The sequence below is a fragment of the Homalodisca vitripennis genome, chromosome X, assembly GCF_021130785.1.
Source record: "Homalodisca vitripennis isolate AUS2020 chromosome X, UT_GWSS_2.1, whole genome shotgun sequence".
In the NCBI taxonomy this organism is placed as follows: domain Eukaryota; kingdom Metazoa; phylum Arthropoda; class Insecta; order Hemiptera; family Cicadellidae; genus Homalodisca; species Homalodisca vitripennis.
In genome coordinates this window covers 137,897,387-137,913,689 of record NC_060215.1, presented here as the reverse complement: position 1 = coordinate 137,913,689, position 16,303 = coordinate 137,897,387, and the positions used below count along the sequence as shown (strand labels likewise).

The 16,303-nt window shown below is 35.8% G+C and overlaps 1 protein-coding gene across 6 annotated transcripts in view; it reads left to right on the top strand.

Moving 5' to 3' along the window:
- The window catches only part of LOC124369898 (unconventional myosin-XVIIIa), a 145,279-nt gene extending 131,558 nt beyond the window's left edge, over positions 1-13,721 (top strand). For 4 of the 6 annotated variants that reach the window (XM_046828057.1, XM_046828055.1, XM_046828058.1 and 1 more), the window contains 2 exons: positions 3,493-3,576; positions 9,679-13,587. In XM_046828057.1, coding sequence (XP_046684013.1) covers positions 3,493-3,576; positions 9,679-9,754 — 160 coding nt within the window. In that variant the 3' untranslated portion in view covers positions 9,755-13,587. Of the gene's footprint in view, positions 1-3,492; positions 3,577-9,678 lie in introns of all 6 variants that reach the window. The other 2 variants (XM_046828053.1, XM_046828054.1) reach the window with 2 other exon arrangements.
- Positions 13,722-16,303: the final 2,582 nt, after the last annotated feature.

The following is a 16,303-nucleotide window of genomic DNA, read 5'->3' as shown; positions in this document are numbered from 1 at the left end:
TGATGTCATTGAGTGTGAGTTCGTTTTGAGTTCTTCTTTGAGTGTCTAACCTGATATTTTCCAAATAAAACAAGGTCGGATTTAATGTTTTAATATTTTAAGAACTTTTTGAGTATATACAGTTTAATACATACCGTAAAACCGGGGTTACTTGACCCCAAAATATTGACTTTTTCTAAGTTACTACAGTTATAGAGGACTTTCAAATGTTTATATGTGCTGATAACCGTTTTCTACACTATACTAGAGATACTTACCTTCTACTTTTTATAAGTTTTATATTTTAATTATCATGATAAGTATTTTTTTTAGTTTTTTTGAAAATCGGGTTCAAGTAACCCCCGCTGGGGTTACTTGAACCCATTTCTTGTTTTAATGCAAAAGTCCATTATACAAAGGTTATGGGATCAAGTAGGACCCAGGATCTTGAAAAAAATATAAAAGTAACAGTTTGAATATAAAAATTTATTTAATTTTTCATTAGAGAAAGTGAAATTAAGGCACACATTTTTTACTGACTACCTTATTAAAAAATAAACTTGAAAGCTGGCCAAATAAAACCCAAAATCATGAATATTAACTGTATTAAACAATATTTTTAGGAAGTGTGTAAACAACCCTCTCTTAAATGGCCTGGTGTGGGCTAATAATGTCCTTGATGTCACACCACTTGTAATGTAAAATGTCTTTTACTGCCGGCCATTTCCAGTTCTTCTTTGTAGGCTCCATGCAGTCAACAAAGGCACCAGTCTGGTCGATGGTCGAAACCATTCCTGGATAAACTGTATCGTTCCACGATACTAACACGAAATTTCCTGGTTTTATGGAATTTTGTATGTTCTTTTTAGCTTCGATGATTTTTACCGGGATCGAGAGAAGAGCCGCCGGAAACTGATGATAATAGTTGAGGCTGGGGATCTGGCAATGGTTCGAACATTTCATCCTCGGAGGTCTCTGATAAAACTAAATCACTTTCTCCTGAGTCTTGGATGCTAAAGGCGTCTTCATCCTCACTGGTAGAATCAGATGGATTTGGCTTTTTACTTTTTTTCGCTGGAGGCTCTTTTTTCTTTGCCATGGAATTTCTTACTGTGGCCTTACGAGAAGTTGATGCCTGTTCCACATCCGTAGAAGTTGGTGGCTCAAGATCAAATGCATTGACGCTTTTGCCAGGTGCAACATTTATTTTTTTTTTCCTTCCTTGAGGCTTCACAAATTCTTTGCCGCCTCTTTTCAAGATGTGCAAGGAAAAAACATCTCCTACTAACGTAAGGTTTAGAGATCTGTCTCTTTGAGGCAAACGTGCCAGGATTTCTTCTTTATTTGAAGGAAAAATTCCAGCCTTTTTTAAAATCCCGCCTTGATGTTACTTTCTGTCTTAGCATTCAGATCCTCTAGGACAGTTCTTAGTAACATGGGGAAACTGATCTTTTGGCAAGCATCCTGCTACTTTTCCAGCTTCCGACTGTTTCCATCTCACTAAAACCTCCCTCCACTTAGCTTTCAACGGCCTAAAGTAGGCCACGTCTAGGGGCTGGGTTAAGTGAGACGAATTTGGTGGTAGGCAAATAAAACTTATATTGTTTTCACCACATAGTTGTAACACTTTAACACTTAGATGAGAGGACAAAATTGTCTCCGATCAGTATTTTTTGGCCCTCTTGTTTTTTTAATACGGGTAATAGGTGGGCAATGAACCACTCCTCAAAGGTAGCTAGGTCAATCCAACCATGTTTGCTTCGATTATATCTCGCACCTGGTGGCCCATTCTCTGTCCACGTTGTCCACAGGTGCTCCGCTCTATAAATTATATATGGAGGGATGGATGAACAGCAGCATTGCCACAAAACATTACCGACACATTAGATTTTGAGGAATTGAGCACTCTCTCGGGATATTTACAACCACGACGACAGATAATTTTGCTTCTTCCTGGGTCATCTGACATTGCGGTTTCGTCGTAATTATAGATATTTTCTGGTGGGACATCTTTTGTCACCATACTCAAGGTTATCTATATACTCAGTGATAATTTTTTCATCTATTGCTGCTCGTGACCTTTTTATGTTGTTGGCAAATCTTACAGATAAATCAGTTTGCCTTTTCAAAAATAATTTAACCCAATCACGTCCCAGGCATATTGCTTTGGAAACATTTGATTTGTTTCCCTTGCTTATCAAGATAGGACTTTATTAAGAATCGGAAATCCAGCTCATCTACAGGAAACCCGAAGTCACATACTTTCATCAAATGAGTGGAAAAAGCTATCTCTTCTTGATTAGTAAAAAACGGTCGGATGTCCAGGTCTCTTCACTACATCGATACCAGTATTTTTTAGTCTCCTTTTAATAGTAGATCTACTTATGCCATAGAAGGCTTCTGCGTTTCGCTGGGTCATTTCCCCAGATTCTTATGGCATTAAGGCACTCTTCTAATTTTTCAGAAGTAAAAATCTGCATACTTTCTTCCTGCTTCCAGGGAGCCGTTTGTAATTTCGGGGCATTGTGCTGTCCAATCCTGCAAATAAATGTAAATAAATAGTGGCTGAATTATAACTTATTTTCGGCATATCTAATTATTACATTTGTTTAGTAATATAGTATGGGGCTACTTGGACCCACATTTGGGCTGGGTTCAAGTAACCCCATAATCCGGTTATCAGCACACTATTTATTCCGACCCAAAACTAAGCACATATATAACGATTGTATACTGACTTAAAACTAATATCATTAGCATCAGAACTGTAATAGATCCGAAATTAAATCTTACCTGTTACCCAGAGGGAAGTTATCTAGGCTGTGGGAAACAGAAGTTCTAGGAGCACAAAAACACGTGTTATGACAAAAAAGCAACATAACCTCAACCTAGAACAAGGGAGTTTTGAACAAGACAGCGCTGGAGCGGCGTTTTGTAGTTGTTAGTGCTGCTACCTGTTGGAAAATCAGCGAACCACAATCGTCCGATCAAAATTATAGACCCCAAGCGAGCTCAAATACTTTTTTCGGTTTGGGACCAAGTAACCCCCCAGGGCTCAAGTAACCCCGGTTTACGGTACATTTTTGTACAAAACAAAAATTATAAAAATTGGCCAAAAAACATCAAAATTATGAAAAAATACAAAAAATGGCCTGGCATTTTTGCTTAACACCTGTAAAAATAACTGTTAATAGTATTCCAAAAAAAATTAACAATGTGAGGGTTAACATGATCACCCATAGTTTTCAATTATCCGTAATCATCATCCACTAGGCTCTGACAATCAAGAGTTACATTTTAACTTTTTTTACTTTCTTGAAACACTGTATAAAACGGTTCCTGGAAGTTTCTCAATAACACAGGTAGTTTTTGATCGCTACTGAAGGCTGTAAGTTGTTTAATAAATTGGAACAAATATTAACAACCGTAACAAGCTTTATTAATAGCTGTAGTTGGTGTAGTGTTGTGTGGCAGACTAATGCTAATTTGTGGTGGTGCATGTTGTGTTGCCAGTGACTCGTCAATCAGATCAGACGAGATCATGAACAGCTGTGCAGGCAGTCGCAGTCACCACCTCACTGACTCGGGGGAAAGCAGGTGAGTGTCTGACACGTACGCGATTCCGAGACATACCGTTCAATAATGCACATAAAATATAGGTCAATGTATACGAGGGTCGTCCACAAAGTAACCTCCGTTTTGAAATAAAAAATAAACCAGTTGAGATACAACAAGTTTATTATATAAATGTTAAAACTACAGCTTTTCTCTATTTTTCTACATATTCACCATACAAATTTAAGCACTTATCATATCTTTTAACAGTTTTTGAAATTCCGTCTTTAAAAAAATCTGCTGCCTGAGAACGTAGCCAACCTGTCACAGCGTTTTGAAGCTCTTCATCACTCGCAAACCTCTGAGATGCAAACCACCACTTCATGTACAGGAAACGATGGAAATCACTGGGAGCCAAGTCCGGGCTGTAGGGAGGTGGTCAAACGTCCCATTTGAACTTTTCCAAAAGTTCTGTTGTTCTTTGAGCTGTATGAGGGCGGGATTGTCATGGACAAACACAACACCAGATGTCAGAAAACCAAGACGCTTGTTTTGAATCACTCGTCGTAGCCATTTTAAGGTTTCACAGTAAGCTGCAGCTGTAATAGTCGTACCATGCTCCATAAATTCAACGAGCAAGATGCCCTTAGCATCCCAAAAAACTGTAGCCATCAATTTTCTCGCTGAAAAAGATTGGCGAGCTTTCTTTGTCTTGCTTGGCGAAGCGGTATGACCCCATTGCATTGACTGTTGTTTTGTTTCGTCATTCACATAGGCTACCCAAGTCTCATCTCCTGTAACGATCCTGTTCAAAAATGTTTCTCCTTCAACGTCATACCGAGTAAGAAAGTCTATGGCAGAAGTCATTCTTTTCATTTTGTGATCATCAGTGAGCACTTTTGGAATCCAACGAGCACAAAATTTGTGATAGCCTAGTTTTTCTGTCACTATCTCATGCACAAGACTTCGAGAAATTTCAGGAAAATGATCTGAATAGTTCCGTGATTGTGAAGCGACGGTTCTCGTGAATTTTCTCATCCACTTTGTTCACCAAGTCATCACTGACGAGAGATGGATGGCCTACCACTCCGGTCTTCATCGTGAACGTTCGTTCTTCCATTTTTTTTAAAACGAACCCATTGACGGACTACACCTTCGCTCATAATGTTTGGGCCATACACCGCAATCAATTCACGATGAATTTCAGCTGCTGTGTAACTTTTCGACCACAGAAATCTTATTACACCACGCACTTCACACTTGGCGGGATTTTCTATCATAGTGCTCATGTTTTTACGTTGTAATAAAAGAACGCGTGATCGCACGATGCTCTCCCTTGCACAGCTAGAAGCGTACTGAACGGCTGCGCACACCGATGTGAGAATGGCGGCACTACCCCCACTACTTGTTGTGCCACGCCCAAACGGCGGTTACTTTATGGACGACCCTCGTATGTTATACCTTATTACATTTAAGTCATATTCAGTCATTATCCATGTGTACCTATATTTTGGAATACATTTTAATTTATAGTTAAAAGGAAAAACATAAAAAAGTTTATAAAACAAATGTTTTATGCACTTTAGATGTTAATAAGAAACATCTTTTGAGAGTATTGAGTATCTTTAATCATAAATCATATTTTTATCAACAATGTTTCAAGAAAACACTGAGATATATGAAGACTACATTTATAGCAGATACTCTGGCTCCCATTAGGAGTAATGTGGATACATTTCAAAACAAGTCGTTGAATGTGTACCTAACGGATCAGAAGATTAGAAAATTGGATAGATAAAAGTATACTGAGTTCAGAAAAAACCGATGTGTTATTTAAATATGTCACACCGTGGATATCTAGGAAATAATCACAAATGTCAAGTTTGTGGAGAAAAGGTGGATACTGTGGAAGTTGATTGTGGGATGGGTGGGGCTCTCTTAGTGTTTCTCCCTCATGTAAGGATTTTCCAGGCTTACATGTGAGATAGTACCATCCTCTGCCTGCTTTGACTGATAGAGGCTGACAAAAATCCCCCTCCTCCAAAGGAACATGGTGGGTGTAACATGGAATCTCGGCAAGAGGCAGCCGTAACATTAGCATTCTGAACATTCTTTCACTCCAGAAACTGCAAAGAAATCCTTTTAGAATTAAGTGTAGTGAGAGAGGTTTCCTCAGTTTTTGTCCTAAGGCAACAAAAAACTTAGATAATAATCAAAAGGCCCACTCCTCAATTATGACAGGCAGGGTCTTTGTCATCAACTTCTGTTCCTTCAAAGGTTGTGAAGCTTCCAGTTGATGGATTGGTAGTGGTCATCATTATACAGTTACCAAAAACACGAGGTAATCTGCATTCCTCATGGAGAGAGATTCTTGATGCTTGGCAGAAGAATGTGTTTTGTGGCATGTGTTGAATTTATTCCAGACCCAGTTAGTAAGCTGCTTGTCACTTTTGTAGCAGCGCCTTAATTCAAAATTTCAACTTTAGGAAAATTAGGGACAATTTTGAGTAAAATTCCAGAAGAATTTGACTAAATCTAACAGTCAAATCAGGACAGGGTCAGATAATCTGTACAGATAAACAATTTGGAAAGAAGAAGAAATAAGTTTTTATTTAGTAAGCAGGAATTAGGTATGGAGTGCTTCTTACTAGCTAGGGTCCTCAATGTAGATTATATGTTCAAAACTTAAGTTTTGAAGGCCATCATGAAAATATTGTAATCATTGGTGATTCTACTAGCCCAGCAATGGGTTTACAGTTAATATAAAAAGTCAACTGGCCAATAAAATGATATTGTCTGCTTTAAATGTATCCACACACACATCCATCTAACTTATTTCCTAGATTCTTTGTCTGCATTTGTAGTTTGTTTGGACTTGGTTAGTTCAGACCTTGTTCCTTGAACGTAAACGTTCCCAATATTTTCACATGAAAAAGATTAGGTTGTATCTCTGTGTACAAACCTCTCTCAGAATTGTTCCCAAGTACCTTTAAGAACCTCTGGGTACATTTTCATGTTATACAAAAAAGATTCGTTTCCATGATAGTTCTAAGTTTCCAGTACTGCCTTTGTGGGTCAATATAACAAAATGTTATATTATCTCTGTATTGTAATAAGCCTTCTTTTCCATATGACTTGTTGGGAATTATTCACAACAAAGTTATCATATGCAAAGATTAAATTAAACTCCCCAGTATTGTAAAATATTTAATGATTTAAAAACTCTTAACTAAACCAAGAGTATATGATGAACAGACTTCTATAGAATAGTGCTACGGTCCCCACGTTTCTGTGCCATTCTGCTACGTTCCAGGTCCCAAGTTGGCTGTGCGATTTTGCTACGTTCCAGGCCCCCGTTTGTTGTCCCAATTTTCTCACAATCGGTATTCAAAGTGTGCTGCCCCTCATTGGTTATGCGACTTGCTTCGTGTTGGCTAACTCATGTTATTCCAAGTTGATATTTAAATAACGATCAAACTTCAATGTCTGTGGTGTTGTTGAAAGTGTAGTTTGTATTAATGAAAGTAGGCTACACGTTATATATATCACTAGCACTGGGTCTATATTATATCAGGTTTTTTAAGTAGGTTGAATAATGGTTCAAACTTAATATTACTCTATTGAAAGTTCTGATCAATATGATTGTTTATATCATAATAAAGTTCACAAAATATTCACTGTTCTTATCAATCACTTTGAATCAAATAAGTTTTAAAAGTAATATTCTTTAATTTAAAGCTTATTATCTTACTTACCACATTTCTTTGTAGATGTGATACTCAATGAAAGACAAAGCAAATGACTTTGACGTCAATTTATTTTATATTATACTGTCTAATTCTACTCACTTTGCTTTGATTTTTGTTCACTAACACAACATCCCATCCCTAATTACAACTTCAATGCACTATTGTACAGTTTCAAATTTCATCTATACGAGTAGACGTCCTTACTGCTTCAAGTCCAGACAGAGAAGAAGGATTCTCCGTATAAAACTACGCATACCGGTTCACACAATGTTGATCCCTCTCCCGTTCAAATCAGCGTCTTCACGATTGAATATAATTTGATTCTTTTCTTATAATTGTCGAAATTTATCACGTTCACTATAATTGATCAATTTAAGTCTTTCTATTTTCTTTTATTATTTTTCTAAAGCTTTTTTATTTAAATTTTTAGCAACATGTGCTTTCTGACGTCATTTTATCCCACAATTGGCTTTTCTGCGTAATTTTATTTAGTACTTTTGTAAAACACGAATTTTGTTTATGTATAACTCATTTTAATTAATTAAATTTATTCCCTTATAAAGTTTAATATATTTCTCCGTTATTAATTAAATAAATCTCAATTCCGACAACATGTGATTCACTGACGTCACAGTCTGCCGATTCACTGACGTCACAGTCTGCCGATTCACTGACGTCACAGTCTGCCAATTCCCCGCGAATATTCAAATGTCGTAATTTGACCTGTCACAATAGAATAGAATAGAATTTTCTTTATTAACTTGAACATAGAGAACTGTTATGCATCATATAAAGTATTTTAGTACAGGTTTAAAGAATTGTAGTTTGTGATTAGTGTCTTTGTCGAAACTGGAGCTCTTCAGTGAATTCTTGATTAGTAGTGGTAGTTAATTCTATATTCTTCTGAAACAATAAACATTGTTATTATGAAAGGTTATGCATATATTGCTGTATTTTATGATAATATAACTAGCAAGAGGGGGAGGGGAGAGATGGAGGTTTTGACATTGACTGACTGAATTATCAACTCCCAATTAGGTTTCTCAGACTTGTGTATGTATTTATATATTCTTGATCGGGAAAACAAGGCAAACTCAACTATCCCCCCAGAAATACCTTAGACTAGAGTAAATTACAATGGCCATAAGTATACACATAAGAAAAGAAAAAGAATACACATTTTGACAAATTTTCATGATCGGGACAACAAGGTAAACTCAACCTTGGCGTCGGAAGTATAATTCATTCGAACCAGAAGTATCCATACACACGCAAAGTTTAAAAGAAGAGCCGTTGGAATGCATAATATCTGAATGTTTTAACCATGAACACTGACATAATATATACCTAAAATATGCTTACCTATTCAATGTTCAATTCTAAACACAATATCCATTTTTACACATATAAGTGTGTGGATATCTTTTTGTAACAAAATTATCTACATACTATTTTCAGTGTTATATTCTAAACACAATATCCATTTTTACACATAAGTGTGTGGATATCTTTTTGTAACAAAATTATCTACATAACCCTATTTCAGTGTTATATTCTAAACACAATTCCCATTTTACACACAAGTATGTGGATTTCCCTCTGTAAATGAATTATCTACATAACCCTATTCAGTGGTTAATTCTAAACACAATTCCCATTTTACACACAAGTATGTGGATTTCCCTCTGTAAATGAATTATCTACATAACCCTATTCAGTGGTTAATTCTAAACACAATTCCCATTTTACACACAAGTATGTGGATTTCCCTCTGTAAATGAATTATCTACATAACCCTATTCAGTGTTTAATTCTAAACACAATTCCCATTTTTACACACAAGTATGTGGATTTCCCTCTGTAAATGAATTATCTACATAACCCTATTCAGTGGTTAATTCTAAACACAATTCCCATTTTACACACAAGTATGTGGATTTCCCTCTGTAAATGAATTATCTACATAACCCTATTCAGTGGTTAATTCTAAACACAATTCCCATTTTACACACAAGTACATATGTGGATTTCCCTCTGTAAATGAATTATCTACATAACCCTATTCAGTGGTTAATTCTGAACACAAGCTCATTTGAAATAACGTCAGATTTTACTTTGTAATATATTTTGTAATTATATCTGAAAACTGATGTCAGTCCTTCCAAAAGATAGTTTGTACTGAAAATAACCAATATTGTTATACACCAATATTGTCAGTTCTCATCATAAAAATATCAGATAACTTACCATTGTAAAGATAATATTAGTTTTCTATAACCTAAACTGGGTGTAAATTTCTATTTCTCAGGTCAGTAACAATAAGGTTTGTTTTTATTAGATGTATTATATGAAGAACAACGCAATTTTTAAATTGAGTGTGTATTTTGTGTTCCAGTTACCAATCTATGGATCGCAGCAGTTCTCAATTGAGAAAACTCGAACCCTTCACCAAAGATTCTTCCGTTGCGTAACATCCAAGAGAATTTATTACTTAACACATGTTTTGCTTAATCATAGTGCTCTTGTTGATATTGTACATGTTGTTTGACAATATTTATAGAATATGGTACAAAGTAGCAATCGAAACACCACAGTGGCTATGTAAATGTATTTCGATTTTATGTAGTAACTCGAGACTATTTTTGTGTATTGATTTTTGAGTTATTTCACTATCGGTATGTAGAGTTGGTAGTTGTACAGAGATGATTGGGTCCCACGCTCAAATCTGACATCCAGGGAACTCACCTCGCTTCAAGTATATCGTGCATCGGCATTTATCGTAGCTCGTGTCGATTGTTTGGCTGTGGTGTACAGAGTTTTACACCATGTAAATTTGTACGTCAGGTGTGAATGTACGTGTGAATGTGTGTGTTCTCATTATCTACTGTGTATTGGATATCGTTTATGGTATTATAACTGGCTCTTCATGCTGATATGTAATTATATTTCAAGAGAAGGTATTGTATTTACACGTTACTGTGAGATTTCTTTGTTAGATACAGTATTTATTTCAATTAAAGAACATACTGTAATATATCGATATTTTGTATTTTATTATATGCTTAATTCAAATGAATGTTATTGTGTTGAAATATATTGTTGTTATATGATATTTCCCAGTGAGTTATTGATACTTATTATATTGTAAGACTCTGGTTTGCTCTCTGCTGATCTTGTAAAAGTTTTGTACTGTACGTAGTTTATAACATATGCAGGCAAATATTATTTTAATACTGAAAGTTGTCATGGCTTTTGCTGCAAGGTGTGTACTAGATAACAGTATTTGGCAGATAAGGATTTGAAATTAGAGTTCTTGAGTATTATTCAGACGAATACATTGGGATATGATAGTATCTATGAACAGTCGGTTTATTATTGAAAGAATCAATTGTTGTACATAATAATCAAAACATGTGATATTGTGTTCTATTTAAACTGTATTTAAGTTGTATACTGTTGAGTTCCTTGTGCTGGAAAGGATTACTTTATGGATTTCCAGCTGTATCCTGCTCAGCTAATATTTAATCCCAATCTTAATCTGTGACTACAGCTCAAATATACCACCTGTTGATTCTTCCCACTTTTTCCTGACAGGCTCAGCAAATTTATAACGTTGATTCTTTTCCAAGAAAAAGGTCCAAAGTATGGGACTTCAGCTGTATCCTGCTCAGCTAATATTTAATCCCAATCTTAATCTGTGACTGCAGCTCAAATATACCACCTGTTGATTCTTCCCACTTTTTCCTGACAGGCTCAGCAAATTTATAACGTTGATTCTTTTCCAAGGAAAAGGTCCAAAGTATGGGACTTCAGCTGTATCCTGCTCAGCTAATATTTAATCCCAATCTTAAACCGTGACTGCAGCTCGAATGTTGTTGTCTACTTTCTCCCTGACAGGCTCTCTGACTGCATTCTTCTGCTGGTTTGAATAAACAACCGGCCACTGATTTGTATCTCTTAACACTTCTAATTAACTGTATCTATATATCATCACTATAAACAAGTTCTTTTAGTATATGTGTTATGTCTTATACCGGGTGTCAAGTCCCCTCCTTCTATTAACTTTCGTATGAATAGAGATAGACTGATTTACTTTGGAGGATGTTAATATGACCAACTGAGGAGTTTTTGATGTATGAAAATGTTTGACTACCCCCAAAATACCCCATTTTGGTTGTGGGGTCAACAATTTTCATACATCAAAAACTCCTCAGTTGGTCATATAAACATCCCCCAAAGTAAAACACTCCATCTCTATTCATAAGAAAGTTAATTAATGGGTGGTGGGACTTTTAAGACACGCAGTATATCAATTAAATGTAACATTTTTTATAGTTAACCCTTTGGAGATCATATAAAACATAAGTAAAAAATGTAAAGAATTCTTAGTTTTTGGTGAAGTTAGGACTAAGGAGCCCTCTCCGACACAATCTGGGGAAGAACGACTTCATGGTGATTCACAAATCACCACCAACGGCCAGGTCCTGCTTGCACATTTATTTATCTTAACACAAATTGAGCAAGAAATAATCTATAATATTTTTTTTTAATTTCACTCACAATTTGCCATTAAATAGTTTATTGTTCTGTTCTCATTAGGGTAATTTTTATCCTAGAATTCTTGTATAAAACAAATTGTTGTTATTTAGACACATAGAAACCAACACCAATGCTTTAATCATAAAACGTACACAATATGCATTATTTAAATGTCGCGTTTTTACTTCATTACATTAAAGATACATCGTTAATTGACAATGAGTGAAGCACTAACATTTCTCTCCCCAACTATGGTTGCTTTTGCAAATGGACCTCTACCAGCAGATTAATGGTTTCATTTTGGTTCCTTCTAATGGATTAAGATGTTTGTCTCTGTAGGATTTTTGTACTCTTCAGACTTCTCCAAGGCTTTCCAGGTTTTAACAGGATTTCCTCCATTTTTTTAGTTCACTAAATGTGGTCCATCCTAGTTTATTTAATTCATCAGTGCTCACCAAATCTGGAAGGTGATCTCCCATCCGGAGGAGATGCCTGGCGGTAGGTTAGCAATTCCACACAGGTTCCAACAGACTTGATCCATGATCAAAGTTACAGTATTATTCTGAGCTGCTTAAACTAGGGTGAACAAACTGACATATTACTATTTCTCTCTGTTTATAGCTATCATTCTGTAATCAATTCAGGTATCATAAAAATATCAGTTGTTTAAGTTCTTGCTGCCATTATTTAATCAGTATTAGTCTTGGATTAGTGCCAAGAAAGTCAAGAAATAAAATGTTAATGCCCTTATTGGTAGATACCTTGCACATTTTTAATTCTTGTACCAGACCGTTCGATCGGAATAATCTTGCTTGAACGTACTTTACAAGATTATTTTGATATGTAGCTCCTAATGTTTGTTATATTGTTGCATTAGAACAGTTTGTAACGAAGAGTAATGTTTTACTGTTCAACACAGTGTTGTACAAATCTAACTATATAAAAGCAATAAAATAATTTGTATTATTTTGTGCTCTGTGTCAGTAAAATGGTTACTGTATTCTTAGAGATGCTTTCATCATATTTTTGCAGGCTTGTACTTATTGTTGTCCACAGAAAAGTAGTTGAGGAGGTTAAGATAATTTTCCAGTTTCAAAATGTAAAAAATCCAGATCTAGTCCCAACTAAAACGCTTAGGACAGGAATGGACAGAAAATAAATTTCCAATCTTTATCCTGTCTTCACATTTGTATAAAGTACTTTTTTACTGGATCATTTTATTCACATATTTAATTAATACTGTCAATGCCATTATTTGTTTCATACAGTAAAGATTTGTATTGTATACCGTTAGTACCTTGTTGATTGTTTATTAAAACTTTTTTTCAAATGGCATTCAAATTTCCAACACTTCAAATATAACGTATTCATTATTTTAAATAAAACATTTAAGAATAGTTTACAAAACACTCCAGGTACTGTTTATTTGTTGGTGATCATATTTTTGTCATTTGTGTCTACTTTTTTTAATCCATGTGAATTTTGGACCAATAAAAATTAAACACTCTGTAATGGCCTTGTGTTGTGTTGTTGGGGTTGACGTTTACGTAAGCACCAAAGCACAAGGTCAACCCTGCTAATGGCTTATTTACTATATTTGGATAAACATATTAAATGTTACCACTTAAAGTTAAGTAAACTTGTAATCATTGAATTCAGTTTTTCTTTTATACTGTATGATATTTAAGGAGTTTGTTTGCAGTTCGTATATATTCCAATATTTAAATTACCAATATACGAACCGAATTAAACTTTTGGTTATATACATTAGCATTCTTTCATTGATTTACCATTTCATCCATATCAGTCATGCATATGTTTACATTCTGTATGGTATACCATTCACCTTGTCAATCACAATGCATTTTCTTGTAATAAAAGGAGACTAAACTGAATGCATTCAAGAGTCTATATTCTTTTATTATTTGTATCTTGATGTTTTCACCAAAAAATACAGTATTAAGACAGTTGATTTAGCTGCTCATACTGGTATTATGTACAAAGTGGTTTGTGTTCCATCGGTATTGTACTCCAATAAGGTCTAACTATTGGGTAAAAATGAATTGAGAATCGTTTCTGGTTGAAAAACAGTAACCATTTCAAATCCTGTATATCACTTGTATATGGGAACAGCAAACTGATATCAATAAACCTTAAAAGTGTCCAAACTTCAATACAAACTTTGAAACCTCATTTATATTTAACGATCATCTGTAACCATATTTAAATGAATTTTGTGATGGCTTGTGTTTATTTCAATAGTAAAAAACACAACCCAGTTATTACAATCAAATATTTTTAACACGTTAGACCTGCCAAATGTTTTGTTTGATATTTTTTTACCATTTCTTTTCCTGTTATGTCAGTCTCTGTAGATATTAAAGTTTTAAAATTATTGAAATTTGCAAAACAATGGAAATATATTTCATTAGTTTTTTCCCATTGTTAGGTCCTAGTGAAACTAAATTCCGTGGTAAGTTACAATGCTAAAACTTTGAAATTATGAGTTATGAGTGTTGAAGTTATAAATAAAAAAAGAAAATTAAGTATACAGAAAACAATATACAGACATGTCATTATATGAAGTCTTTGTCTTCTCTGTGCCTAGGTAATTATACCCTCATGTTTGGAAACATCCTGTATATATGTTTTTAGTGTACACTGATATTTGCGAACTCCTTTACTTGGTGATAATTTAAAACACGCCGTGACTCAAATTTGGGGTGATGCAGAGCACTGATACCTGATTGGTTGTCTTAAATATAAAGACTTTTGCTCATTTACAATTCTAAGCACAGATTTCAATGCTTCTACTTGTCTGAAATGAATTCAAGCCCATACTTGTATCATGGATACTTGTCTTGGTGGAAATTGAATCCAGGCCCTCCAAATATTTAATACCTGATATAAAGATCTCCAGTTGTGAAGTGTTCCTAACACTATAGATCCCGTCCTTGACTTCCGTGTATTCTTTAGTCAATCTTGTTACCTATAAGCACTCCAAAGAAGTTTCTCGAAATGTGATGTTTTTCATTCTCGATTGTAAGCAAAGTCAGATTACTGATAAGGCCCAAGTTTTTTTTTTTTTTTTTTTTTTTTTTTTTTTTTTTTTTTTTTTTTTTTTTTTTTTTTTTTTTTTTTTTTTTAACAGAGGGCCAGGTTTTCCTAGGCCTGGTAGTTGCCTCTCAGCCATCCGGCTTATTGTGCACCCTCTCCCAGGTTTAAGCTGTATCAAATCCCAGGCCTTTACAAAACCATGAGATCTTCTGAACAATGCCTTCCTGTTCCAACCCCTCTTCCGTATGCATAAGAACACCTAGGGATCTTGAGCGTTTGCTCTGTAATGCCGGACATTCAAATATGACGTGCTTGGCTGTTTCGTCAGCCTCGCCACATTTCCTGCACAGTGTTTCCTGAACTGGAATACCTATTCTGTTCAGGTGACTTCGGAATATCCAATGACCTGTAATAAAACCAGTCACCTTTCTGATCTCCGTTCTACTCATTCTAAGGGCATCTGCTGCAATGTTCCTTGATGGTCCCTTGAGCATCCGCTTTGCCTGTACATTCCCCTCAGTGTTTCTCCAATGTTGTAGGTGTTTGTTAGCCATCCACTTGGTAACTGATCTACGTGCTAAGTTATATGAGACCCCACACGTTGGTTCAGGACCGGTAAGAAGACGGTTGGCTCCCAAGTTAGCGCAACCGTCTGCCCCTTCATTTCCTGTGATTCCTCTATGTCCAGGCACCCAAGTTAGAATAACTTTATTGGTTTTCGCCAGCAATTTCAAGACCTTATGGCATTCCCAGACTGCCTTCGAATTACAGTCATGGTTGGCCAAGGCCTGCAGAGCAGCCCTGCTGTCCGAGTTAATGTAGATGTTTTTGCCTTTGTAGCCCCTTTCCACATTAACTCTTGCACATTCTGCAAGGGCTGTAACTTCAGCCTGAAAGACAGTTGCCAGTTTACCTAGGCTAAAGCTTAAGTTAACCCTCGGTCTGGCTCCCCAGACCCCTGCCCCAGTACCCTTCAGAGTCTTTGACCCGTCCGTGTACCAGGTTAGAGCCTTCTTCATGTAGTCAGGCTCACCTTTTGACCATTCCTTCCTCTCAACAATGTTGACTTGAAATGGTTTTTCCCAGTCCGTAACCTTTGCCATTCTGTCAGACATCATTTCTAGAATATCCAGTTTGAGAATGTCAACGATCTTGGAGTGCTTACTAGCATGGTGATAATGCCAGTTCCCATTGCACTTCAGTCTGTAGGCAGCCATCCTAGCCTCTCCTATGACGAATATGTCTAGGGGTGGGAGGTTTAGCACTACTTCCATAGCAGCGGTTGGTGTTCCTCTCATGGCACCCGTTGTCCCCAAGCATGCCAACCGCTGTACCTTTGACAGGTTTTTTTTGCGGCAGTCACCTGTTGGACTTTTGGCCACCATACCACTGAGCCATACACCATCATTGGCCTAATGACTCTG